This window comes from Diorhabda sublineata, chromosome 8 (assembly GCF_026230105.1).
Source record: "Diorhabda sublineata isolate icDioSubl1.1 chromosome 8, icDioSubl1.1, whole genome shotgun sequence".
NCBI classification, from domain to species: Eukaryota; Metazoa; Arthropoda; class Insecta; order Coleoptera; family Chrysomelidae; genus Diorhabda; species Diorhabda sublineata.
In genome coordinates, this window is record NC_079481.1 from 29,777,584 (window position 1) to 29,804,249 (window position 26,666).

The 26,666-nt window shown below is 29.0% G+C and overlaps 1 protein-coding gene across 4 annotated transcripts in view; it reads right to left on the reverse strand.

Moving 5' to 3' along the window:
• LOC130447612 (b(0,+)-type amino acid transporter 1) overlaps window positions 1-26,479 on the reverse strand; it is a 29,029-nt gene extending 2,550 nt beyond the window's left edge. The window contains exons 1-9 of one of the 4 annotated variants that reach the window (XM_056784524.1): window positions 26,375-26,479; window positions 14,733-15,014; window positions 14,209-14,310; window positions 10,958-11,200; window positions 8,779-8,904; window positions 1,655-1,799; window positions 1,433-1,578; window positions 1,135-1,313; window positions 84-233 (exon numbers count right to left, since the gene is read on the reverse strand). In XM_056784524.1, the coding sequence (XP_056640502.1) occupies window positions 84-233; window positions 1,135-1,313; window positions 1,433-1,578; window positions 1,655-1,799; window positions 8,779-8,904; window positions 10,958-11,200; window positions 14,209-14,310; window positions 14,733-15,014; window positions 26,375-26,417 (1,416 nt within the window). In that variant the 5' untranslated portion in view covers window positions 26,418-26,479. Of the gene's footprint in view, window positions 1-83; window positions 234-1,134; window positions 1,314-1,432; window positions 1,579-1,654; window positions 1,800-8,778; window positions 8,905-10,957; window positions 11,201-14,208; window positions 14,311-14,732; window positions 15,015-18,417; window positions 18,500-18,734; window positions 18,755-19,710; window positions 19,885-26,374 lie in introns of those variants that run through there. The other 3 variants (XM_056784523.1, XM_056784525.1, XM_056784526.1) reach the window with 3 other exon arrangements.
• Window positions 26,480-26,666: the final 187 nt, after the last annotated feature.

Here is a 26,666-nt window from a genome sequence, read left to right on the forward strand (position 1 = left end):
TAAACATAGACTTCAAAAATTTTTTTTTCGTAGCGTAACCTCGAATTAATATTCCGCAGCCATCTAGCGGTGAAAATTTATACCTTATAGGGCCTGGGGTAATTAGGTTTTGTATATCTCATAACAATCAATGCAACCATGGCTCCACCATAGAAAATCCAAGCGGTAAAGCTGAAGAAATCTATCAAGGAATCTATCGTACCATAAATCACCATCGCGCCCGCTATTAATGACTAAAAAAACAAAATCCAGATTTCAATTGTTACGAAAATCATCTGAAATCCATACAGGAGCGACATCTTGCTACGAAAGTACCAAGCACGAATAGCGTTTCGTAATAGTGACGTCATTCTATGAGAATACACTGAGAAAAGTGAAAATTTTCGTATTTAAATTATGAAATTTTTTATTTATCGAATGTAAAAGATAATTTGAGAAAATGGGGAATTTATTTCTTCCGATTTTATCAATAATCGATTTTACTATTCGGGTTTTCGAAATATGAATTACACGAAACGGAATTTTTATAGAAAAATATCGTTTTCTCGACCAATTAATACAACATAACCTAGGATAAAGTTAACATAACCTAAAAATATTAATTCCCAAATCGAATATAAATAAAAACGTTATTAACAATTTTTTTCTCGATGTACGTTTTCCCTTCTTCAAACAAATTCTTTATATCGCAAAAAAACCCCCTCTCAAAATAATTCAATCCATAAATTAAGTTCAAAAAACAATTTTTTTTTTAATATTATATCGTTTTCCAAAATTTCACGTTGAAAATCAAATATTTCGACGATAAGTTTCCAAATTTTAACGCGACTTATAAATAAAAAACTTTTCTCAGTGTACATATGTTATTTCAATCAAAAACATTCGCGCGTTCACAAGTTGCCGTTTCCTTTCGGTCGGTAAGTTAAAAGTAATTCTATCGACACGAAGATGGCAGCACTATATAAAAATTAACGAAGATTAAATAAATTTTTATTAGGACTCGACAAGTTATTAACAATAAATTTCTTCGTTGGCATTACACTGAAATGACGCTAAAAACGTTTAGGTACATCCTACCCCAAAAAAAAAGTATAAAAGTTGGTTTGAGCATGCGCCGTTTTAGAGGTTACTTACGTGGAAAATTAGACCAGGCGATGGCGTGTATCTTCTTATGTGCACATAAGATAAAATATCTAACAAGTGTCCTTCTCGACTAGCGGCGAAACACAGCCGACCAGCGGCGAAAAGTGTCCCGTTTGCCGAACCGAAAGTCGATATTGTAACCGATAGAGGCATTAACCACGCCATAATACCTAAATTAAAAAAAAATTAATAATAACGAATATCATATTGACAATAAAACGCTTCAACTATTTCCGTTACTAATAGTAATTATATTTACATTGTTGCCATATCTGTATTATATATTTACCTAACACTCTATTACCAAATGTGACAGCCACAGCTTCGCTGGTAATCATTTCGATAGGTGACATCACCGTTAAATAAGAAATATTTATAAGGGCATAACAAATCGTTACTAAAGGGATGCCGATTACTATACTACGTGGTAAGTTCCTAAAAAAAAAATAAATAGAAACCTGTTCGTTTTCTATAACGCCATCTATACGCGATACGGGAAATTTCAATGTACCTGGAGGGATTTTTAATTTCTTCAGTGACGTAATTTAAGTTATTCCAGCCGTCGTATGCCCATAATCCCGTATAAAATGCAGTTGCTATATTCCCTATCGAATATTGCGTATTTTTGAAAGGTTCTTTTAAATGTTGAGTATTTCCTAAAAATGGAACAAAAAAAAAAACGATAACGTGAAGACATCGTGTACGTATCCGTTTTTATTGTATTATATTTTTACGTTCTAACCTTAAAATATCTGTAATTCGAACTAAAAGGATAAAGAGAAATAATTATAAATCTCGTAATAATGACAATTCGACTGAAATAAACTTTAAATTTTACTCAAAGAAAAATAAAACAATAAGACATAAGATAATATCACAGATTAGGGATGACGTCACAACTAGTTTTGAAACGAAATTATTTACATTGAAATTACTATAGGTAGTGGTATTTAATTTTAATTTTTTTGCCTAAAATATTCGTTTGAATGAAAAAAATACCCCGAAACAATAAATTATTAATACATAAATGAAATAAAATGTTTATCCACCACGACAATATGGCTGACGTTTCTTATAACGTTTCTGGAAGTGATTTATATAGAATGAATCACACATTTCAATAAATTATTGATTAATTCTTTTTGGTTGTATTATAAAAAATATTGAAAATTATTAAGAATGTTTCGTATTATGCTAATTAAATCAAATTTTGAACATATTGTTTAGAATTAAGTTGTTTCATTGACCCATCATTTTCCGTTTTTACGTGGCGCCATCTTCTCGAGCTTGGACGAAACTTTATTTCTATCAATATGTAAGTTTTTCTATACTAATGAAATATTCGTCGGGATACAATATTTACAAAAATTATCTAACGTCTCAAAGATTTAATGAAATAAACAAATTAATTGAGTTCAATTAAATTTAAAAATATTAATTTTTAAAAAAAGTAATTTCACCTTAAAAGCCACGTCTTTAAATTGTCGTGAGTTTGACCTTGATTTGACCTTATTTTTGCTTTCCAAAAGTACATATTGAAATTATAGTTATATGGTATATTAATAAACGGAAAATTAGTTATATATATAGAATATAGAAAGAGGAAAATATAAAAATATAATTAGATAAAAATTTCACAATTTATAGTCAAATTCTTTCAAAATTGATGAAAAATTCATGAATTTTTCGAAGTAATAGTTCGGGAGATTTGTTTAAAAAAACGTCGTGTGTAATATTTTCTGTTTTAGTTCGATATAGAGACGAAATGTAGTATTCTAACAAAATTCTTTTTAAATTGATGAAAAATTCTTGAATTTTTCGAAGTAATAGTTCGGGAGATTTGCTTAAAAAAAACGTCGTGTGTAATATTTTCTGTTTTAGTTCGATTTAGAGACGAAATGTAGTATTCTAACCAAATTCTTTTTAAATTGATGAAAAATTCTTGAATTTTTCGAAGTAATAGTTCGGGAGATTTGCTTAAAAAAAACATCGTGTGTAATATTTTCTGTTTTAGTTCGATTTAGAGACGAAATGTAGTATTCTAAGCAAATTCTTTCAAAATTGATGAAAAATTCATGAAATTTTCGAAGTAATAGTTCGGGAGATTTGCTTAAAAAAACATCGTGTGTAATATTTTCTGTTTTAGTTCGTTTTAGAGACGAAATGTAGTATTCTAACCAAATTCTTTTTAAATTGATGAAAAATTCTTGAATTTTTCGAAGTAATAGTTCGGGAGATTTGCTTAAAAAAACATCGTGTGTAATATTTTCTGTTTTAGTTCGATTTAGAGACGAAATGTAGTATTCTAAGCAAATTCTTTCTAAATTGATGACAAATACATATGAGTTTTTCGAAGTAATAGCTCGGGAGATGTGGTCAAAAAAATATCGTGTATATTTTCTGTTTTAGTTCGATTTAGAGACGAAATGTGGTATTCTAAGCAAATTCTTTCTAAATTGATGAAAAATTCATGAATTTTTCGAAGTAATAGTTCGGGAGATGTGCTTAAAAAAACATCGTGTGTAATATTTTCTGTTTTAGTTCGATTTATAGACAAAATGTAGTTTTCTAAGCAAATTCTTTCTAAATTGATGAAAAATTCTTGAATTTTTCGAAGTAATAGTTCGGGAGATTTGCTTAAAAAAACATCGTGTATAATATTTTCTGTTTTAGTTCGATTTAGAGACGAAATGTAGTATTCTAAGCAAATTCTTTCTAAATTGATGAAAAATTCTTGAATTTTTCGAAGTAATAGTTCGGGAGATGTGCTTAAAAAAACATCGTGTGTAATATTCTCTGTTTTAGTTCGTTTTAGAGACGAAATGTAGTATTCTAACCAAATTCTTTTTAAATTGATGAAAAATTCTTGAATTTTTCGAAGTAATAGTTCGGGAGATTTGCTTAAAAAAACATCGTGTATAATATTTTCTGTTTTAGTTCGATTTAGAGACGAAATGTAGTATTCTAACCAAATTCTTTTTAAATTGATGAAAAATTCTTGAATTTTTCGAAGTAATAGTTCGGGAGATGTGCTTAAAAAAACATCGTGTGTAATATTTTCTGTTTGAGTTCGATTTAGAAACGAAATGTAGTATTCTAAGCAAATTCTTTCTAAATTGATGACAAATACATATGAGTTTTTCGAAGTAATAGCTCGGGAGATGTGGTCAAAAAAATATCGTGTATATTTTCTGTTTTAGTTCGATTTAGAGACGAAATGTGGTATTCTAAGCAAATTCTTTCTAAATTGATGAAAAATTCTTGAATTTTTCGAAGTAATAGTTCGGGAGATTTGCTTAAAAAAACATCGTGTGTAATATTTTCTGTTTTAGTTCGATTTAGAGACGAAATGTAGTATTCTAAGCAAATTCTTTCTAAATTGATGACAAATACATATGAGTTTTTCGAAATAATAGCTCGGGAGATGTGGTCAAAAAAATATCGTGTATATTTTCTGTTTTAGTTCGATTTAGAGACGAAATGTGGTATTCTAAGCAAATTCTTTCTAAATTGATGAAAAATTCATGAATTTTTCGAAGTAATAGTTCGGGAGATGTGCTTAAAAAAACATCGTGTGTAATATTTTCTGTTTTAGTTCGATTTATAGACAAAATGTAGTTTTCTAAGCAAATTCTTTCTAAATTGATGAAAAATTCTTGAATTTTTCGAAGTAATAGTTCGGGAGATTTGCTTAAAAAAACATCGTGTATAATATTTTCTGTTTTAGTTCGATTTAGAGACGAAATGTAGTATTCTAAGCAAATTCTTTCTAAATTGATGAAAAATTCTTGAATTTTTCGAAGTAATAGTTCGGGAGATGTGCTTAAAAAAACATCGTGTATAATATTTTCTGTTTTAGTTCGATTTAGAGACGAAATGTAGTATTCTAAGCAAATTCTTTCTAAATTGATGAAAAATTCTTGAATTTTTCGAAGTAATAGTTCGGGAGATTTGCTTAAAAAAACATCGTGTGTAATATTTTCTGTTTTAGTTCGATTTAGAGACGAAATGTAGTATTCTAACCAAATTCTTTTTAAATTGATGAAAAATTCTTGAATTTTTCGAAGTAATAGTTCGGGAGATTTGCTTAAAAAAAACATCGTGTGTAATATTTTCTGTTTTAGTTCGATTTAGAGACGAAATGTAGTATTCTAAGCAAATTCTTTCTAAATTGATGACAAATACATATGAGTTTTTCGAAGTAATAGCTCGGGAGATGTGGTCAAAAAAATATCGTGTATATTTTCTGTTTCAGTTCGATTTAGAGACGAAATGTAGTATTCTAACCAAATTCTTTTTAAATTGATGAAAAATTCTTGAATTTTTCGAAGTAATAGTTCGGGAGATTTGCTTAAAAAAACATCGTGTGTAATATTTTCTGTTTTAGTTCGATTTAGAGACGAAATGTAGTATTCTAACAAAATTCTTTTTAAATTGATGAAAAATTCTTGAATTTTTCGAAGTAATAGTTCGGGAGATTTGCTTAAAAAAAACGTCGTGTGTAATATTTTCTGTTTTAGTTCGATTTAGAGACGAAATGTAGTATTCTAACCAAATTCTTTTTAAATTGATGAAAAATTCTTGAATTTTTCGAAGTAATAGTTCGGGAGATTTGCTTAAAAAAAACATCGTGTGTAATATTTTCTGTTTTAGTTCGATTTAGAGACGAAATGTAGTATTCTAAGCAAATTCTTTCAAAATTGATGAAAAATTCATGAAATTTTCGAAGTAATAGTTCGGGAGATTTGCTTAAAAAAACATCGTGTGTAATATTTTCTGTTTTAGTTCGTTTTAGAGACGAAATGTAGTATTCTAACCAAATTCTTTTTAAATTGATGAAAAATTCTTGAATTTTTCGAAGTAATAGTTCGGGAGATTTGCTTAAAAAAACATCGTGTGTAATATTTTCTGTTTTAGTTCGATTTAGAGACGAAATGTAGTATTCTAAGCAAATTCTTTCTAAATTGATGACAAATACATATGAGTTTTTCGAAGTAATAGCTCGGGAGATGTGGTCAAAAAAATATCGTGTATATTTTCTGTTTTAGTTCGATTTAGAGACGAAATGTGGTATTCTAAGCAAATTCTTTCTAAATTGATGAAAAATTCATGAATTTTTCGAAGTAATAGTTCGGGAGATGTGCTTAAAAAAACATCGTGTGTAATATTTTCTGTTTTAGTTCGATTTATAGACAAAATGTAGTTTTCTAAGCAAATTCTTTCTAAATTGATGAAAAATTCTTGAATTTTTCGAAGTAATAGTTCGGGAGATTTGCTTAAAAAAACATCGTGTATAATATTTTCTGTTTTAGTTCGATTTAGAGACGAAATGTAGTATTCTAAGCAAATTCTTTCTAAATTGATGAAAAATTCTTGAATTTTTCGAAGTAATAGTTCGGGAGATGTGCTTAAAAAAACATCGTGTGTAATATTCTCTGTTTTAGTTCGTTTTAGAGACGAAATGTAGTATTCTAACCAAATTCTTTTTAAATTGATGAAAAATTCTTGAATTTTTCGAAGTAATAGTTCGGGAGATTTGCTTAAAAAAACATCGTGTATAATATTTTCTGTTTTAGTTCGATTTAGAGACGAAATGTAGTATTCTAAGCAAATTCTTTCTAAATTGATGAAAAATTCTTGAATTTTTCGAAGTAATAGTTCGGGAGATGTGCTTAAAAAAACATCGTGTGTAATATTTTCTGTTTGAGTTCGATTTAGAGACGAAATGTAGTATTCTAAGCAAATTCTTTCTAAATTGATGGAAAATTCATGAATTTTTCGAAGTAATAGTTCGGGAGATTTGCTTAAAAAAACATCGTGTGTAATATTTTCTGTTTTAGTTCGATTTAGAGACGAAATGTAGTATTCTAACCAAATTCTTTTTAAATTGATGAAAAATTCTTGAATTTTTCGAAGTAATAGTTCGGGAGATTTGCTTAAAAAAAACATCGTGTGTAATATTTTCTGTTTTAGTTCGATTTAGAGACGAAATGTAGTATTCTAAGCAAATTCTTTCTAAATTGATGACAAATACATATGAGTTTTTCGAAGTAATAGCTCGGGAGATGTGGTCAAAAAAATATCGTGTATATTTTCTGTTTCAGTTCGATTTAGAGACGAAATGTAGTATTCTAACCAAATTCTTTTTAAATTGATGAAAAATTCTTGAATTTTTCGAAGTAATAGTTCGGGAGATTTGCTTAAAAAAACATCGTGTGTAATATTTTCTGTTTTAGTTCGATTTAGAGACGAAATGTAGTATTCTAACCAAATTCTTTCTAAATTGATGAAAAATTCTTGAATTTTTCGAAGTAATAGTTCGGGAGATTTGCTTAAAAAAACATCGTGTGTAATATTTTCTGTTTTAGTTCGATTTAGAGACGAAATGTAGTATTCTAACCAAATTCTTTTTAAATTGATGAAAAATTCTTGAATTTTTCGAAGTAATAGTTCGGGAGATTTGCTTAAAAAAAACATCGTGTGTAATATTTTCTGTTTTAGTTCGATTTAGAGACGAAATGTAGTATTCTAAGCAAATTCTTTCTAAATTGATGACAAATACATATGAGTTTTTCGAAGTAATAGCTCGGGAGATGTGGTCAAAAAAATATCGTGTATATTTTCTGTTTCAGTTCGATTTAGAGACGAAATGTAGTATTCTAACCAAATTCTTTTTAAATTGATGAAAAATTCTTGAATTTTTCGAATAGTTCGGGAGATTTGCTTAAAAAAACATCGTGTGTAATATTTTCTGTTTTAGTTCGATTTAGAGACGAAATGTAGTATTCTAACCAAATTCTTTCTAAATTGATGAAAAATTCTTGAATTTTTCGAAGTAATAGTTCGGGAGATTTGCTTAAAAAAACATCGTGTGTAATATTTTCTGTTTGAGTTCGATTTAGAGACGAAATGTAGTATTCTAACCAAATTCTTTCTAAATTGATGACAAATACATATGAGTTTTTCGAAGTAATAGCTCGGGAGATGTGGTCAAAAAAATATCGTGTATATTTTCTGTTTTAGTTCGATTTAGAGACGAAATGTAGTTTTCTAAGCAAATTCTTTCTAAATTGATGAAAAATTCATGAAATTTTCGAGGTAATAGTTCGGGAGATTTGCTTAAAAAAACATCGTGTGTAATATTCTCTGTTTTAGTTCGATTTAGAGACGAAATGTTTTTTTCTAAACAAACTAATTTGTAGATAAATTCAGTATTAAATTAAAAATAGAAAATATCCTTCCAAGAAGGTACGACTATGAAAAAAAAAAGATAAAGAGATTTAAAAAATTGTTTTGTTGAAATAATTGCATCTATAATTCAATTTATTTTGATTTAATCAATAATTAGATAAAAATCTAGAAATAACTAAAAGTTTTAATGCAATTCTAATCAAAATCAAAGACGATAAAAAAATTTTGATTAAAGACTTACGTTCATTTAAATTAGAAACGTGGTTTTTAGATATTTTTTTTTTCAAGGACATCATTATTTTAAACATATTTATAAATATTTAAAAACTTGTATCGTTTGTTTATAATAGAATAATACGAAAAAATAACTTTATACACGTGCATGTTTCAATATTAAAATAAACGAAATGTAATTGCGATGAAAAAATCGTTTCTAAAACTCACCTTCAATCATTTTGTAGGCTCCCCCCAAAACAACAATTAGGACTGCTACGAGTTTAGCTGCGGTGAAGACGTTCTGAACACTCGTCGCCAAATTAACACTGTAGCAGTTTATATACAAAATGACAACTGCAACAACCCGAAAAAAAATAAAGATAAAAAAATCTCCCTTATATATATATATATATATAAGTGTACAATGAAAAATTCTATTTTCCGTACGAGAAAATTGAAAAACGACGTCAAATTATGGTAAAACCATACAATATTATTATTTCGAAAAAATAGCAGGATTAGAAAATGAAAAAGTGGAAAACTTCTAGCTTGGAAACGCTTTAAAAAAGTAAAAAGATGAAAAAACGGTTAGATTAGGTTAACTGAGTTTCCTAATTGTGGAAAATAATGACACAATAATGTCCCAAACTTTCGAGTGAATCGTGACCAATCCACATCGTACCAAATCAATTTATTTGATCCTATATTAAAACATATATTCGAGAAAATACCATTTATTTCACTATTAGGCTCAATACAGACCTGTATACATTTATATATCGACAAAAAGAGGTAATCGATATCTGGTAAAACATTAAATACAAATACAAAATGATTTCCCTCGTATCAATAAGAACAATTTGTAATACTTTTTAATATTTTCACTTGAATTGATAATTTTCTATGAAAATATTTTAAAATTCCTTATTTTTTAAGTCTTTATCCAATTTGACTTGTCAAATTGATTCGAAAATAATTTTCTGTCACACTTTTGGTATAAATTACTAGTAAAAGATCATGCTTGGTATCAATATTAGCAACGTCTAGTCGTTGAATAAACTTATTCATAATAATACTAAATTTATAAGCCTATCCTTAATAGATTTCATTTAATATAATTTGGCAACATACCAAAATTAATGCTAACGAATAATATTATTTGCCACCGCCAAAAAATGAATTTAACTGCGAAATGCAAGTCAGAAATTATTAATAAAAATAATTTTTTATGTATATAAATATATATGAATCTAAAATTACTAGGAAGCAATACCAATGAATAATTTATTTAAATAAGGAAAATAGAATTACCGAATTAATTGGTTAAAAAGGCTAATACGGCCCTATACTGTAAAGATAAACGACTATACACGATTCTATATTGCATCAGTTGATTTTAATAAGATAATTGAAATGCAAAAAAAATCGTTTTTCGTGAAATTGAATTTACGTCTCAAAGTCAGCGAATCGCAGTATTCCTTCACGTTAATTTTAACAAATGTTTTATCGCCAATATGCGAAAATTACGAAGTAGACGACATCTTTAAATTTTATTTCAAACTCTAGAGATGAGCAACAAAACCAAAATACTAACTAATTTTGTTGTTTCATAAACAATAAAAAGTATTTAGTGTAAACGGTAGAATAATATACCTGCTTTTAGTGGTCTGCTTCCGATTCCAATATGATGTTAAGAAGGTTATTTCGAACTTTGTCATTTTTATACCGATTTTTAAACACAACTTTTTGTTCTAACTACACAAACACGTTTAGGAAATTGAAATAATGAATAAATTCATAGCAAAATCACTAGAAACATTGTAAAAAGAAACTAAACAGCATCAAACACTCTTAGAGAGTGTTGTATTGTTGCCCGCCACATTCAGCGTCATCTAATGACACGTGATTTTTACCAATAATGATGTTTTATTACATGGTTGCCATGTTTTTTATTCAATTCATTTAATTTGGAATAAGATCGGAAAGATGAAATGTTCAAGTTTAGATTTCGCAATATTGAGTACTATGAAATATATAAAAAATATAAAATAGTATAAAAAATAATAAATTCTACACGATGTTTCAATTTTGTGAATAATAAATTTCGCAACACCGAAAATAGATGACACACTACTACCAACTATTAGAGTGTAATTTTCCCTAATACACAAATATTTTTGACAGTTGCTGTAATTATCACCAAGCAGGACCGTATTTAGAAAATAAAATATTTTTCAAACCACTTTTTTGTCAATAAAAAATTGAATAATATTAAATTAATAACAATTACTTAGAGTTTTAAATTCGTGAACGTACTTCAAGAAATATCTAACATCTAACAAAAAGCATCAAATCAGTGCCGTACGAGAAAATTTTGTAGAAAAAAAAAAATGAATTTGAAACTTACCCATTGCCAGCAAGGCCACCATTTTGACAACAATTTCCGGTGGTTCGCATTCGGTAACGAAAGCCTCGACGGCGTATTTCCCGAAACTCAAGCAGATGATCGCCATCTGCGACGGTTTCAATACGAGAGTACTGGCCCACGAGAAGAGAAAAGCCGGAGGAGCACCGAAAGCGTCCATGAAATAAGCGTATTCTGCACCTGAAGAGGTGTTCATCGTACCTAATTCGGCGTACGCCAAAGCCCCTGAAAGATAACAACAATTTATCAACTCCCTTCTGACTTTTGGCGACGAAGCGCCATCTGTAGCCACCGCGTTTGAAGTGAAAATCGATTAGAACTAGTTATGAAAAGTTTTGTTCAAAAATAAATTCCGTATTAAAGACGTAACTCGATTCAAATAAATAAATACACCGAGAAAACGAATTCTAATTATGCAACCATACTGATCCCACCCTGTATTGACAAAATAATAAAAAATCGCTGCTCCAATGATTAAAATAAGTTTCGGTTTAGAAAAAATTTAGAATATTTCGTTTAAGACAGAATTAAACAGGATGAAAACTATTTGAGAACGTAGGAGCTTTTCCAATACCCCTCGTATACGATTTACATTTCTAAATTGTAATATTATATTCAAATTGTTACGCTCGTGGATGGTTTCTAGTCCCAAAGATTCCACGTGATAGAAACACGAAGTATTTGTACAAATTTTGAGGTTAAGAAATAGTACGAAGTCGTTTTGGCCCAAATTTTGACTAATTCGAAATTAAATTGCGTATTTTAGCCTTAGATATCACAGATGTACGTTGTATTAATGAAAAATCACTTCCTTTTCCTTCCGATACGAACATTCCATTAATTTTCCGGCTAATAAAACTATTTTTGTCTTTTTCGGAGCACATTCGCCATTTTGGAATCCGTTTGATTGTTTTTTTCGTTTCAGGAGTGTAATGGCGGATCTATAGTTATGAATCGACTAATTTTACTCAATTCAGTCACAAAAATGTCAATTTAAATGCGTTTATTCTGTTTATATCGTGCATTTGACTTAATGTAAATTTAAATTTCCCGCGCTTCTTCAAATTCGAATTTGACACTTAAATTACGATGCTGGTTTATGTGTGACACTTAAAATGAATCATATTCATGGATTTTTTAAGGTTATGACGGTATTACGCCCGTTTCGTTAACCAAGTTATCGTCTTCAGCGACTGAAAGTAAATTAAAACCTAATGACTTGACATACCTGTTTTATACTAAATTTTCCCACCCATAAACCTTCTCCCGCGACAATTCCAGCGGGAAAATTTCCAAGCAAAACATTTCCTGTTTTATACTAAATTTTCCCACCCATAAACCTTCTCCCGCGACAATTCCAGCGGGAAAATTTCCAAGCAAAACATTTCCTGTTTTATACTAAATTTTCCCAACCATAAACCTTCTCCCGCGATAATTCCAGCGGGAAAATTTCCAAGCAAAACATTTCCTGTTTTATACTAAATTTTCCCACCCATAAACCTTCTCCCGCGACAATTCCAGCGGGAAAATTTCCAAGTAAAAGATTTCCTTTTTTAGACTAAATTTTCCCACTCATAAACCTTCTCCCGCGACAATTCCAGCGGGAAAATCACCAAGCAAAACATTTCCTGTTTTATACTTAATTTTCCCACCCATAAACCTTCTTCCGCGACAATTCCAGCGGGAAAATTTCCAAGCAAAACATTTCCTGTTTTATACTAAATTTTCCCACCCATAAACCTTCTCCCGCGACAATTCCAGCGGGAAAATTTCCAAGCAAAACATTTCCTGTTTTATACTAAATTTTCCCACCCATAAACCTTCTCCCGCGATAATTCCAGCGGGAAAATTTCCAAGCAAAACATTTCCTGTTTTATACTAAATTTTCCCACCCATAAACCTTCTCCCGCGACAATTCCAGCGGGAAAATTTCCAAGTAAAAGATTTCCTTTTTTAGACTAAATTTTCCCACTCATAAACCTTCTCCCGCGACAATTCCAGCGGGAAAATCACCAAGCAAAACATTTCCTGTTTTATACTTAATTTTCCCACCCATAAACCTTCTTCCGCGACAATTCCAGCGGGAAAATTTCCAAGCAAAACATTTCCTGTTTTATACAAAATTTTCCCAACCATAAACCTTCTCCCGCGATAATTCCAGCGGGAAAATTTCCAAGTAAAAGATTTCCTTTTTTAGACTAAATTTTCCCACTCATAAACCTTCTCCCGCGACAATTCCAGCGGGAAAATTTCCAAGCAAAACATTTCCTGTTTTATACAAAATTTTCCCAACCATAAACCTTCTCCCGCGATAATTCCAGCGGGAAAATATCCAAGTAAAAGATTTCCTTTTTTAGACTAAATTTTCCCACCCATAAACCTTCTCCCGCGACAATTCCAGCGGGAAAATCACCAAGCAAAACATTTCCTGTTTTATACTTAATTTTCCCACCCATAAACCTTCTCCCGCGACAATTCCAGCGGGAAAATTTCCAAGCAAAACATTTCCTGTTTTATACTAAATTTTCCCACCCATAAACCTTCTCCCGCGATAATTCCAGCGGGAAAATCTCCAAGCAAAAAACTCCCGCTAATGAGATCTAAGCACTTAATTCACACATAAAACTGCCATTTTTGCATATTTCGAAATACCATCAAACTAGATGAGTTACAGCTGACAACACCGCATTTTTCAATTACCACCATCTTTAAATAGTAAGTTCCGATTGTAATCGAATAGAATATCCTGACTGTCTAATTTCTATTTTACTTTGTTAGATTTAAATGTTTATTAAACAATGGTTAATGTTAGTTGTAGTGGTTATTACGAATTCTGTTTTAAAACGTCGTAAAATTGTGAAATTTCACACAATCTAATAATTATTATAACATCGATTATCAATTTCGATCACATGTAGTTTCGTTGACGTCACAAACATCACATGACACCGACGCGTCATCCACGGCTATCTATAGATCGAAATAAATAAAATCTATTCAGAGTTGTCCTAAATTTTATTGTTTATTTTGATGAGTTTTATAATATACAGTCGATTCCGTTGGACTCAGAGGCGTACCGGTATAATTTAATAACGAAATAAATAAATATATATATATATATATATATATATATATATATATATATATATATATATAGGGTGTTTTAATAAAGTATATAAAAAATATCGTTATAATTCTAATTAGTTTCGTGATAAAAAAATAACGACACTTGCCTAATAAGGATAATAATCCACATGCCATCCATATCACGAAACTCATCCCGACTGATCCTGTCCTTTCTAGAAGTCCAGACGGAGAAACGAAAATTCCAGATCCTGTATATGAAATCGTATAGATTTTAGAAATATTTGAATCGTTTCAGTTTGATTTAAAAGTTGTTTTTGATGAAACAAACACTAAGACTAAGACAAGCTTGGATTTAGGAACTTAGAAAAGGCATTTGGTTGTGAAATAATAGTTGATACCTTAGATTAAAACCTAAAATTTTGATTGCAGCCTAAACTAGAGCACGACGTCTTCATAGCTGTTGTGTAAGTAGTTTTTGTCTGGGACTAATTGATTAAATTTTATAAATTATTAAATAATCTTATGTAAAGATTTGAGGTGAACGATATTTGTTTACCAAAATAAGCGCCAACACGACGAATCCTGCCAAGTCTTGATGATTCATAAACGAAAAATGTTGTAGACGTTACAAAATACATTTTAAAAAAAAAACAAAAATTATGAAACTTACCAATCATAGTCCCGACAATTAAAGCCACCCCACTGATGAGTCCCACCCGTCTCTTGAGGTGAATAGCGTCATCCTCAATTGAGCCGGGTCCCTCCAACTGGTCCTGCCCTGTTGTACCCCCTTCGGTATTCCCCGGACCGTCGCCTTCGCCGTCCCCAGACCCCAAGATCCCCATGCCGAAGCTCCCGCGGGATGATCCGTTGCATTGGGTGTTCCCGTTACTGACGCTCCTATTGCCGCGCCATTGCAGTTGAGCCTCTTTTGAGGACGCATTGTTATTTCCTGGAAAAAAACCATTTTTTTTTCTATTTCTTTACAAGAACCGCAAGTATCTAAGTCAAAAATAGTGATTTTTATATATACATATTAACAAATAAATTACTTTGGTATTTAATTGCCACAATCCCACAACAATATTCATTATCAGTTCAAGGAAACGACGTTGGCAATGGTATTATTTAATAAAAAAGGTTGCAATGCATTTTTTTATGATGAAAATTTGGTTTTAGAAACATTGAGACAGAGTATAGGCTTGGTACTGAGCCTTGAGGCACTCCAAGTTCTATTGTCTTGTAAGAAGACATCTTTTTTATGAACTTTTACAAAAGGTGTGATTTAAACCCCTGGAACTGTACAAAAACAACTTTAGATTAGTCATTTTAGGCAAATTTAGGCAAGAATTTCGAGGTACCCAACTATAAAGTCGTTTAAACTTGTTCATTTGGTATCCTAAAACTCCTCCCAAAACTCACGTATAATTCGATGTGGGCAATTTTAAAAATTAAGGTTCTAAATTCAAAAAAATCGATTTTATGCACTTTTTTTGTAAATAACTCGTTTCCTATTAGTTTTACGCTATTTCTGTATTTAATTAATATTGTGGAGCATTAAATTCTCTACAACTTTTGTTTGAAACATTTTTTCGTACGGTGAATCGTTTCTGAGATAGAGGGCAGAAAATGTAATTGGCATAAACGAGAATTAAAAAGTAATTAAAGTATGTATCTCAAAAACGATTCACCGTATGAAAAAAGTTTTCAAACAAAAGTTGTAGAGAATTTAATGCTCTATAATATTGATAAGAAGTACAAATAGCGTAAAATCAATAGGAAACGAGTTATTTGCAAAAAATGCGCAAAAATTCGATTTTATTCACATTTTTTGAATATAATTCGATTCCTATGGGTTTTACGCTATTTGTATATTCAATCAATATTTTAGGGCATTAAATTCTCTACAACTTTTGTTTGAAACATTTTTTCATACGGTGAATCGTTTCTGAGATAGAGGGCAGAAAATGTAATTAGCATAATCGAGAATTAAAAAGTAATTAAAGTATGTCCCTTGATAATTATTCATTCACAGAAATAAATTACAAGTATTTTTGAATTCATAGATAAGTTCATTACTGAAAAAATATGAAAATTATTTATAATTATATAGTATTTAGCAATAATTTATAAACTTTATAAGAGTTGATTTGAAACGGGATTTTAACCGCACTCTATCTCAAAAACGATTCACCGTATGAAAAAATTTTTCAAACAAAATTTGTAGAGATTTTAATGCTCTATAATATTGATAAGAAGTACAAATAGCGTAAAATCAATAGGAAACCAGTTATTTGCAAAAAATGTGGATAAAATCGAATTTTTGCGCATTTTTTGAAAATAACTCGATTCCTATGGGTTATACGCTATTTGTACTTAGTACCAATATTGTAGGGCATCAAATTCTCTACAAGTATTGTTTGAAAACTTTTTTCATACGGTGAATCGTTTTTGAGATAGAGGGCGGTGTTTGAAATCAACTGATAGTCTCGATCAAATTAATCTATTATAAATTTTATAAATTATTGCTAAATATATAATTATAAATAATTGTCATTTTTTAATAACATTCACACTATGTTTAAATATTTTTTTCAGTAATGAACTTATCCATGAACTCAAAAATATGTAATTTATTTCTGTCCTTGAACAATCACTAAGGGACATACTTTATTTACATTTTAATTGTATTCTTGTTTATGCTAATTACATTTTAAGTAGAAAATAATTAAGTACATTTCATTTAAAATCTATAAACTCAAAAATTCATTTATAACGATAAAAATTGTACCTTGCAATCGGGCCCTTATTATGTCGTAAAAACCTTTCTATTTATAGCCCTATATCTCAAAAACGATTCACCGTATGAAAAAAGTTTTCAAACAATAGTTGTAGAGAATTTAATTCTCTACAATATTGATAAGAAGTACAAATAGCGTAAAATCATTAGGAAAGGAGTTATTTGCAAAAAATTTGCTTAAAATCAAATCTTTGCGCATTTTTTGCAAATAACTCGTTTTCTATGGGTTTTATGCTATTTGTACTTCTTATCAATATTATAGAGCATTAAATTCTCTACAACTTTTGTTTGAAACATTTTTTCATATGGTGAATCGTTTTTGAGATAGATGGCGTTTAGAATCCCGTTTGAAATCAACTCTTATAAAGTTTATAAATTATTGCTAAATACTATATAATTATAAATAATTTTCATATTTTTTCAGTAATGAACTTATCTATGAATTCAAAAATACTTGTAATTTATTTCTGTGAATGAATAATTATCAAGGGACATACTTTAATTACTTTTTAATTCTCGATTATGCTAATTACATTTTCTGCCCTCTATCTCAGAAACGATTCACCGTATGAAAAAATGTTTCAAACAAAAGTTGTAGAGAATTTAATGCCCTAAAATATTGATTGAATATACAAATAGCGTAAAACCCATAGGAATCGAATTATATTCAAAAAATGTGAATAAAATCGAATTTTTGCGCATTTTTTGCAAATAACTCGTTTCCTATTGATTTTACGCTATTTGTACTTCTTATCAATATTATAGAGCATTAAATTCTCTACAACTTTTGTTTGAAAACTTTTTTCATACGGTGAATCGTTTTTGAGATACATACTTTAATTACTTTTTAATTCTCGTTTATGCCAATTACATTTTCTGCCCTCTATCTCAGAAACGATTCACCGTACGAAAAAATGTTTCAAACAAAAGTTGTAGAGAATTTAATGCTCCACAATATTAATTAAATACAGAAATAGCGTAAAACTAATAGGAAACGAGTTATTTACAAAAAAAGTGCATAAAATCGATTTTTTTGAATTTAGAACCTTAATTTTTAAAATTGCCCACACCGAATTATACGTGAGTTTTGGGAGGAGTTTTAGGATACCAAATGAACAAGTTTAAACGACTTTATAGCTGGGTACATCGAAATTCTTGCCTAAATTTGCCTAAAATGACTAATCTAAAGTTGTTTTTGTGTAGTTCCAGGGGTTTAAATCACACCTTTTGTAAGAGTTCATAAAAAAGATGTCTTCTTACAAGACAATAGAACTTGGAGTGCCCCAAGGCTCAGTACTAAGCCTGTACTCTGTCCCAATGTTTCTAAAACCAAATTTTCACCATAAAAAAATGCATTGCCACCTTTTTTATTAAATAATACCATTGCCAACGTCGTTTCCTTGAACTGATAATGAATATTGTTGTGGGATTGTGGCAATTAAATACCAAAGTAATTTATTTGTTAATATGTATATATAAAAATCACTATTTTTGACTTAGATACTTCAAAAATTAAATGTCAAATGAACAAATTGAAATTTTCAGTTAAACTCACCTATCATTACGATTCACATAACGATTCTCGATATTTTTTACAACAGATACAATATAATAAGCAATAAACTATTGAGATAATCATTTTTTTTCATTATTACACGTACCGATAGACGAAATATTCGATAGAAACTAGATAAAAAATATGATTTTGAGATGTTTACTTTGTAATCACATCTTTTTATTGTCATTTTCTGTTTATAAAATCATCTCGAATCGCTCTGTACAACCGCAGTTAATATATTTCAATGATAACAATAAACAAATCGATTCTAAAATTGAAATGTTGATTGACCTCACTGATATTTAAGTACATACGTTCGAATATACATCAATGATCCTGCCAACGAATCCAGCGACGAAAATAATTCAGTCACACATCTATTTATAAAATTTAAAATGTGTTTTAATGGAAAATTAGTTTGGAAAGCGAAAACAACAGAGAAAAACCCCGTTTACGCATGGAAACCCAGTCCACGACGATGGTACACATATCGAGGACGGTATCACGAAAGAAAACGCGATAATTTTTCAATTTTAGCTCTAAACACTTCTCTAAATCATGCTCGATAAGTTCGATTCCTTTTTTATAACCAAATTCATCAAGATTATCAAAATAACCATCAACTGCAGACTCCTAGGTGGTTTAATGTAGAGAAAAGGATGCTTGAGGTAGTAATTCAAACTATTATTTAATTTTGACCATTTTATTTGCCCAAACTTCTGGAGTCGTCACCTAATTTGTTCGACCACCGCTTTTGGTCTCCGTAGATCGTACGGTCTCGTCTAAACTTCGCTACCCAATATTTTACTGATGATAATTAAGACATAAAGATCGATGGAAACGTTATAAACTTCGTTGATGATACCGTGGTGGTTACCAGAGCTTGAACCAATGGTATCGTCAAAAAATACGAAGAAACGCCACTCCAAGACTCCATTGAGATGTCTAAGATACCTGGGCGCGTTCGTCGACCAGCAATGCGACTCTAAACTAAGACTAAACGAAGGAAAATCGTCGATCGTAAACAAAATTAACGAGTGAAAGACGTTTTCAGATCCGCGGTTTCTTCTGCAACAATTTCCTTATGGAAACGGCGTTTTAAGAAGAAAACGACTTTTCTAGGTTAGGCCAGGTACTTCTGGAACAATCCTCGTAGATTTTAGAGCCTAAATCTCGATTAGGGGCGGAAATATCCCCTCGTTAATAGATTTTCTAGTTTAGATTAAAATCCTGTAAATAACATAGATAATTTTATGCATAATTTTTGGTTAAATGTAAAAAAGAAAATACCTGAGTAATATTTGGAGTTACCAGCAGCAGATTTATTGAAATCTTCACTAAACTTGCACCCTATACCCAATAAATCTTTAATCTTATTTAACATTCTCTGTCACTTCACTCACGATTTTTTTTTATTTGTTTTTGCGTTACCGACACCAATGACTATTCCCAGAATAACTGCAGGTCTCGTGGCCGGTCAGTGGCGAATTTTTTGCCCAGAGATAATGTCGGTGGTGGTGGTTACCAATGGCCGAATGCCAAAATTTCATTTTTAATAATTCCAAAACGTACTTTATTTATTATCCCATTGTTGTTATTTCGATGTTTTCGCTAAATATTTGATTAATAAACGATTAAAAAATCTTTTTTTCGCATCCACGGTTCCCACAGATCCATATTAATGAAAAAACAAACGAAATCAACACGTGTTTCAATAGAAAAAAAAAAAACTAGCAAAAATATTTTTTTAGTTTTACGAGAAAATTTATTGAATAACGTTATGAAAACGTTTAAATTAGTATAAAACAAACAATTACGTCTTTGTGAGACATATATCAATTTTTTTTAAACGTACGAGGGTTGTATGAAACATACTCGACCTTAATCCGGAGAAGTTATAACATTTTAATCATTTTTATCAAAATAGGCGTTATAATTTACGATTTATGATGAAAATCTTTCGTTCAATCTAATTTTGAGGTTAAAAAAGAGAAAAAAGTCGCTTGTGATCAGATCTGGTAAGTGCGGTGGGCGATTGAACGTTGAAAAGTAATTTTGTTTAAACATTTTTAGAAAAAAAGGTCCAAAAGCAGGTTTAAGTCTTTAGTCGGTCAGTTTTAAGACTGATTTTGATTAAATCCACTTCAGCAAAAAGTTTCTGCTGCTATTTCGATAGTTAAACGTACGAGGGTTGTATGAAACATACTAGACCCTTTTTAAATCTAGATACTTACGATTTATGATGGAAATCTTTCGTTCAATCTAATTTTGAGGTTAAAAAAAGAGAAAAAAGTCGCTTGTGATCAGATCTGGTAAGTGCGGTGGGCGATTGAACGTTGAAAAGTAATTTTGTTTAAACATTTTTAGAAAAAAAGGTCCAAAAGCAGGTTTAAGTCTTTAGTCGGTCAGTTTTAAGACTGATTTTGATTAAATCCACTTCAGCAAAAAGTTTCTGCTGCTATTTCGATAGTTAAACGTACGAGGGTTGTATGAAACATACTAGACCCTTTTTAAATCTAGATACTTACGATTTATGATGGAAATCTTTCGTTCAATCGAATTTTGAGGTTAAAAAAGAGAAAAAAGTCGCTTGTGATCAGATCTGGTAAGTGCGGTGGGCGATTGAACGTTGAAAAGTAATTTTGTTTAAACATTTTTAGAAAAAAAGGTCCAAAAGCAGGTTTAAGTCTTTAGTCGGTCAGTTTTAAGACTGATTTTGATTAAATCCACTTCAGCAAAAAGTTTCTGCTGCTATTTCGATAGTTAAACGTACGAGGGTTGTATGAAACATACTAGACCCTTTTTAAATCTAAATACTTACGATTTATGATGGAAATCTTTCGTTCAATCGAATTTTGAGGTTAAAAAAAGAGAAAAAAGTCGCTTGTGATCAGATCTGGTAAGTACGGTGGGCTATTGAACGTTGAAAAGTAATTTTGTTTAGACATCTTTAGAAAAAAAGGTCTAAAAGCAGGTTTAAGTCTATTTTAATAATTTTTTTCCGTAAATTCGTGACATATCTCAAAGTAAACTACTTCGTTATAAGTTTTTTCCATAATCCCTGTAACCTTTTACTAAAAAAAATCTTATTACATGATTTACACGATTATATTTGTAATTTAATAGATTTTGGGAAACTGAAAATATATCGAAAGTTGCGGTACACCCTGTATACATGTAATCGACTTGAACAAACGACTTAAACTATTTATACGACATTTTTCTTATGTAAATATAATAGAAATCGAAATATTGGCAAGTTACTTTATAAAAATTTTGAAAAAACTTAAATTTATCTTTTCACTTTTCAAAAATTCTTATTTATTTGTTCAGAAATAGAAATTTTACGTGTGGGAAGAGGGAAAGTTAATTATTGTTTTTCGTCAAGTCAAAACAATCGATAATTTAAGGTTATAAAAATTCAAAACAAAGAATATTTAAAGTATCTAAAAAATTGTATTCGTATCTTCTGCTTTCCAAAAAATCATCATTTATTTCATCAGACAGACGTAAAATAAATTATTGTAATATATACGTATACCAAACAATAATTTTAGGTTATAAATACAAAAAAAAAGAAGAAGAAGAATATAAAACGTTCTGAGCTGACATATAATTTCCCTTCTGTCATTATGTTATGCATGATAAGTTTTTACAAAAAAAAAAACAGAAAGAAACGAGTTAAAACCAACGTGTATTAAAATTTATACATTTTGTAATACGTTCATACAAATTTTATAAACATTTTTTTCCATTTTGAAGTTTCAACAGCTCCTTGATGTAATAAAAATCGATCTTCGCGTATCTTTTGTTTGCATTGCAGCTGCTAACTAATAAACGCCTCTATCTGTCAATTTTTATGAATGATAATCGATCAATCGAAAATAATCGATTAATTTCCACTTATAACTTGACGTATTGTTATTATATCGACTATTATATAACGGAAATTAGCTTAGATAATGGCAAATTACACAACTAATTAGCGTTGTTTTCCATTATTCAAGTGATTAAGGCAATTTCTTAATAATGTTTGCGAACAATTCCAATTAACTTTCGGTTCGACGATTAACGTCGTCTGGTTTAGTGACTATTTCGTTTAAATTATTCTAATGTTCATATTTGTGTCTATAAAACAAATGAATTAATTGATATGTCTGATTTAATACGAAGTGACGGTGAATTTTAGATTGACGACACTTTAAGACATGTAAAACTTATAGATAGGTACTGAATGTATTTTAATTTCGGAAGAGAAAATTACGTACTCGATTTAATCACGAGTTCCACGCAATTCGAAATATTTACATTGGGAAAAAGCCAAGTATAAAGATATTCAGGTCGAACAACAGCCACCTTTTCAAAAATATTCAACAAAAAGATATACGAGGCGTGTTGATAAAGTAAATTTTGAAATTTGGTGAATGCGCAGGGTTTAAGGAGTTTAAAATATGGTGGATGCGTTTTGAATTTCATAAATGGGATTTCAAGTCGATATGTTTTTCAATTATCAATAAAAATGTTCGAAATAATCTAATTTTGTACCATTTTACTAGTAGGAATGAAAGTTATTAATAGTAAGTGTGTTTTTTTGTGAAATTTGAAAAAACGATTGAAGTTAGAAAAAAAAAACTTCAAATGAAAGTTGTAGAACTTTTAATTTTATACAAAAAAGCTTCTTTGAAACTTTTCGCTATTACTAATATTTACAAAGTTACGGTGGTTAGAATGAAAATTATTAATAGTAAGTGTTTTTTTTTGTGAATTTTGAAAAAACGATTGAAGTTAGAAAAAAAAACTTCAAATGAAAGTTGTAGAACTTTTAATTTTATATAAAAAAGCTTCTTTGAAATTTTTCGCTATTACTAATATTTACAAAGTTACGGTGGTTAGAATGAAAATTATTAATAGTAAGTGTGTTTTTTTGTGAATTTTGAAAAAACGATTGAAGTTAGAAAAAAAAACTTTAAATGAAAGTTGTAAAACTTTTAATTTTATACAAAAAAGCTTATTTGAAATTTTTCGCTATTACTAATATTTACAAAGTTACGGTGGTTAGAATGAAAATTATTAATAGTAAGTGTTTTTTTTTGTGAATTTTGAAAAAACGATTGAAGTTAGAAAAAAAAACTTCAAATGAAAGTTGTAGAACTTTTAATTTTATATAAAAAAGCTTCTTTGAAATTTTTCGCTATTACTAATATTTACAAAGTTACGGTGGTTAGAATGAAAATTATTAATAGTAAGTGTGTTTTTTTGTGAAATTTGAAAAAACGATTAAAGTTAGAAAAAAAAACTTCAAATAAAAGTTGTAGAACTTTTAATTTTATACAAAAAAGCTTATTTGAAATTTTTCGCTATTACTAATATTTACAAAGTTACGGTGGTTAGAATGAAAATTATTAATAGTAAGTGTGTTTTTTTGTGAAATTTGAAAAAACGATTAAAGTTAGAAAAAAAAACTTCAAATGAAAGTTGTAGAACTTTTAATTTTATACAAAAAAGCTTATTTGAAATTTTTCGCTATTACTAATATTTACAAAGTTACGGTGGTTAGAATGAAAATTATTAATAGTAAGTGTGTTTTTTTGTGAAACTTGAAAAAACGATTAAAGTTAGAAAAAAAAACTTCAAATGAAAGTTGTAGAACTTTTAATTTTATACAAAAAAGCTTATTTGAAATTTTTCGCTATTACTAATATTTACAAAGTTACGGTGGTTAGAATGAAAATTATTAATAGTAAGTGTGTTTTTTTGTGAATTTTGAAAAAATGATTAAAGTTAGAAAAAAAAGCTTCAAATAAAAGTTATAGAACTTTTAATTTTATACAAAAAAGCTTATTTGAAATTTTTCGCTATTACTAATATTTACAAAGTTACGGTGGTTAGAATGAAAATTATTAATAGTAAGTGTTTTTTGTGAAATTTGAAAAAACAATTAAAGTTAGAAAAAAAAACTTCAAATGAAAGTTGTAAAACTTTTAATTTTATACAAAAAAGCTTATTTGAAATTTTTCGCTATTACTAATATTTACAAAGTTACGGTGGTTAGAATGAAAATTATTAATAGTAAGTGTGTTTTTTTGTGAATTTTGAAAAAACGATTGAAGTTAGAAAAAAAAACTTTAAATGAAAGTTGTAAAACTTTTAATTTTATACAAAAAAGCTTATTTGAAATTTTTCGCTATTACTAATATTTACAAAGTTACGGTGGTTAGAATGAAAATTATTAATAGTAAGTGTGTTTTTTTGTGAAATTTGAAAAAACGATTAAAGTTAGAAAAAAAAACTTCAAATAAAAGTTGTAGAACTTTTAATTTTATACAAAAAAGCTTATTTGAAATTTTTCGCTATTACTAATATTTACAAAGTTACGGTGGTTAGAATGAAAATTATTAATAGTAAGTGTTTTTTTTGTGAATTTTGAAAAAACGATTGAAGTTAGAAAAAAAAGCTTCAAATAAAAGTTGTAGAACTTTTATTTTTATACAAAAAAGCTTATTTGAAATTTTTCGCTATTACTAATATTTACAAAGTTACGGTGGTTAGAATGAAAATTATTAATAGTAAGTGTTTTTTTTGTGAATTTTGAAAAAACGATTGAAGTTAGAAAAAAAAGCTTCAAATAAAAGTTGTAGAACTTTGAATTTTACACAAAAAAGCTTCTTTAAAATTTTTCGCTATTACTAATATTTACAAAGTTACGGTGGTTAGAGTGAAAATTATTAATAGTAAGTGTTTTTTTTTGTGAATTTTGAAAAAACGATTGAAGTTAGAAAAAAAAACTTCCAATAAAAGTTGTAAAACTTTTAATTTTACACAAAAAAGCTTCTTTGAAATTTTTCGCTATTACTAATATTTACAAAGTTACGGTGGTTAGAATGAAAATTATTAATAGTAAGTGTTTTTTTGTGAAATTTGAAAAAACGATTAAAGTTAGAAAAAAAAACTTCAAATAAAAGTTATAAAACTTTTAATTTTACACAAAAAAACTTCTTTAAAATTTTTCGCTATTACTAATATTTACAAAGTTACGGTGGTTAGAATGAAAATTATTAATAGTAAGTGTGTTTTTTTGTGAAATTTGAAAAAACGATTAAAGTTAGAAAAAAAAACTTTAAATGAAAGTTGTAGAACTTTTAATTTTACACAAAAAAGCTTATTTGAAATTTCTCCCTATTACTAATATTTACAAAGTTACGGTGGTTAGAACATAAGGGGTGATTATAACAGTTTTAAAAAATCGATGAAAATTTTTATTTTTCCAACAAATGTATGAAATTATTCGAGAAATTATAAATTTTTATCTCAAAATTTATTTTTAAAGTATTCAAAACAAAGATATAACAAATTATCATCATCCCTTATGCTTTAGCCACCCTAACTTTGTAAATATTAGTAATAGCGAGAAATTTCAAAGAACAATTTTTGTGTAGAATTAAAAGATCTACAAGTTTTATTTGAAATTTTTTTCTCCAACTATCACCGTTTTCCCCAAAAAAATTTTTTTCAACCTAATCTCGGGATGATTCCAAAATTGGTAAATTTATTTCGCACACTCCAAAATGAGTTTTAGTAAAAATGATTTTTCCAAGTTTTATTGTCATTATTAAATTATGATAACGTTTGCTAAATATAAATCTAATGATAGACAATTTTTTTTTAAATTTTAGTGATACCACCCTATCTAAAACTGAAAAATAGTTACTCCCCTCACATTTTCCCACTTCATAATGTAAATACCTCAAATTTATAACAAAAAAACCTTTTTACAAACTTAAAAGTACATAATTCTCCACTCGCGTTGTGTTAAATTCATTTTAATTAAATATTATGTGCTTTGCTAGCACATTGCATCACGTCACTATTCCAAGTCAGCATAAACCGACCAGGAATCATTCATCAATTTAAAAGTATCCCTTTCTCGTGTGTCTTTTTTTTCGTATTAACTTACCACAAATAATCTGCTTGTTGTGGACATATTCATCGCCATACATGTCTCTCCTAGAGGATGGTATTTGTAACGAAACTGTTCGGTTGATATCATGTCACTTACTGAAAAGAAAATCGTCGCTTCATTCGCCGGGTTGCGCCAATTAATGCACATGCGTCACCGCACGTTCGGCGCGTCGCGACGCCGTTTATTGCTACAGATATCACCAAAAATTATTTAACGAATATTCGGTAGATGTATTTTTATTTATTCGATGTTTTAACTATCTATTTATTCTAAATAAATAGAAGAA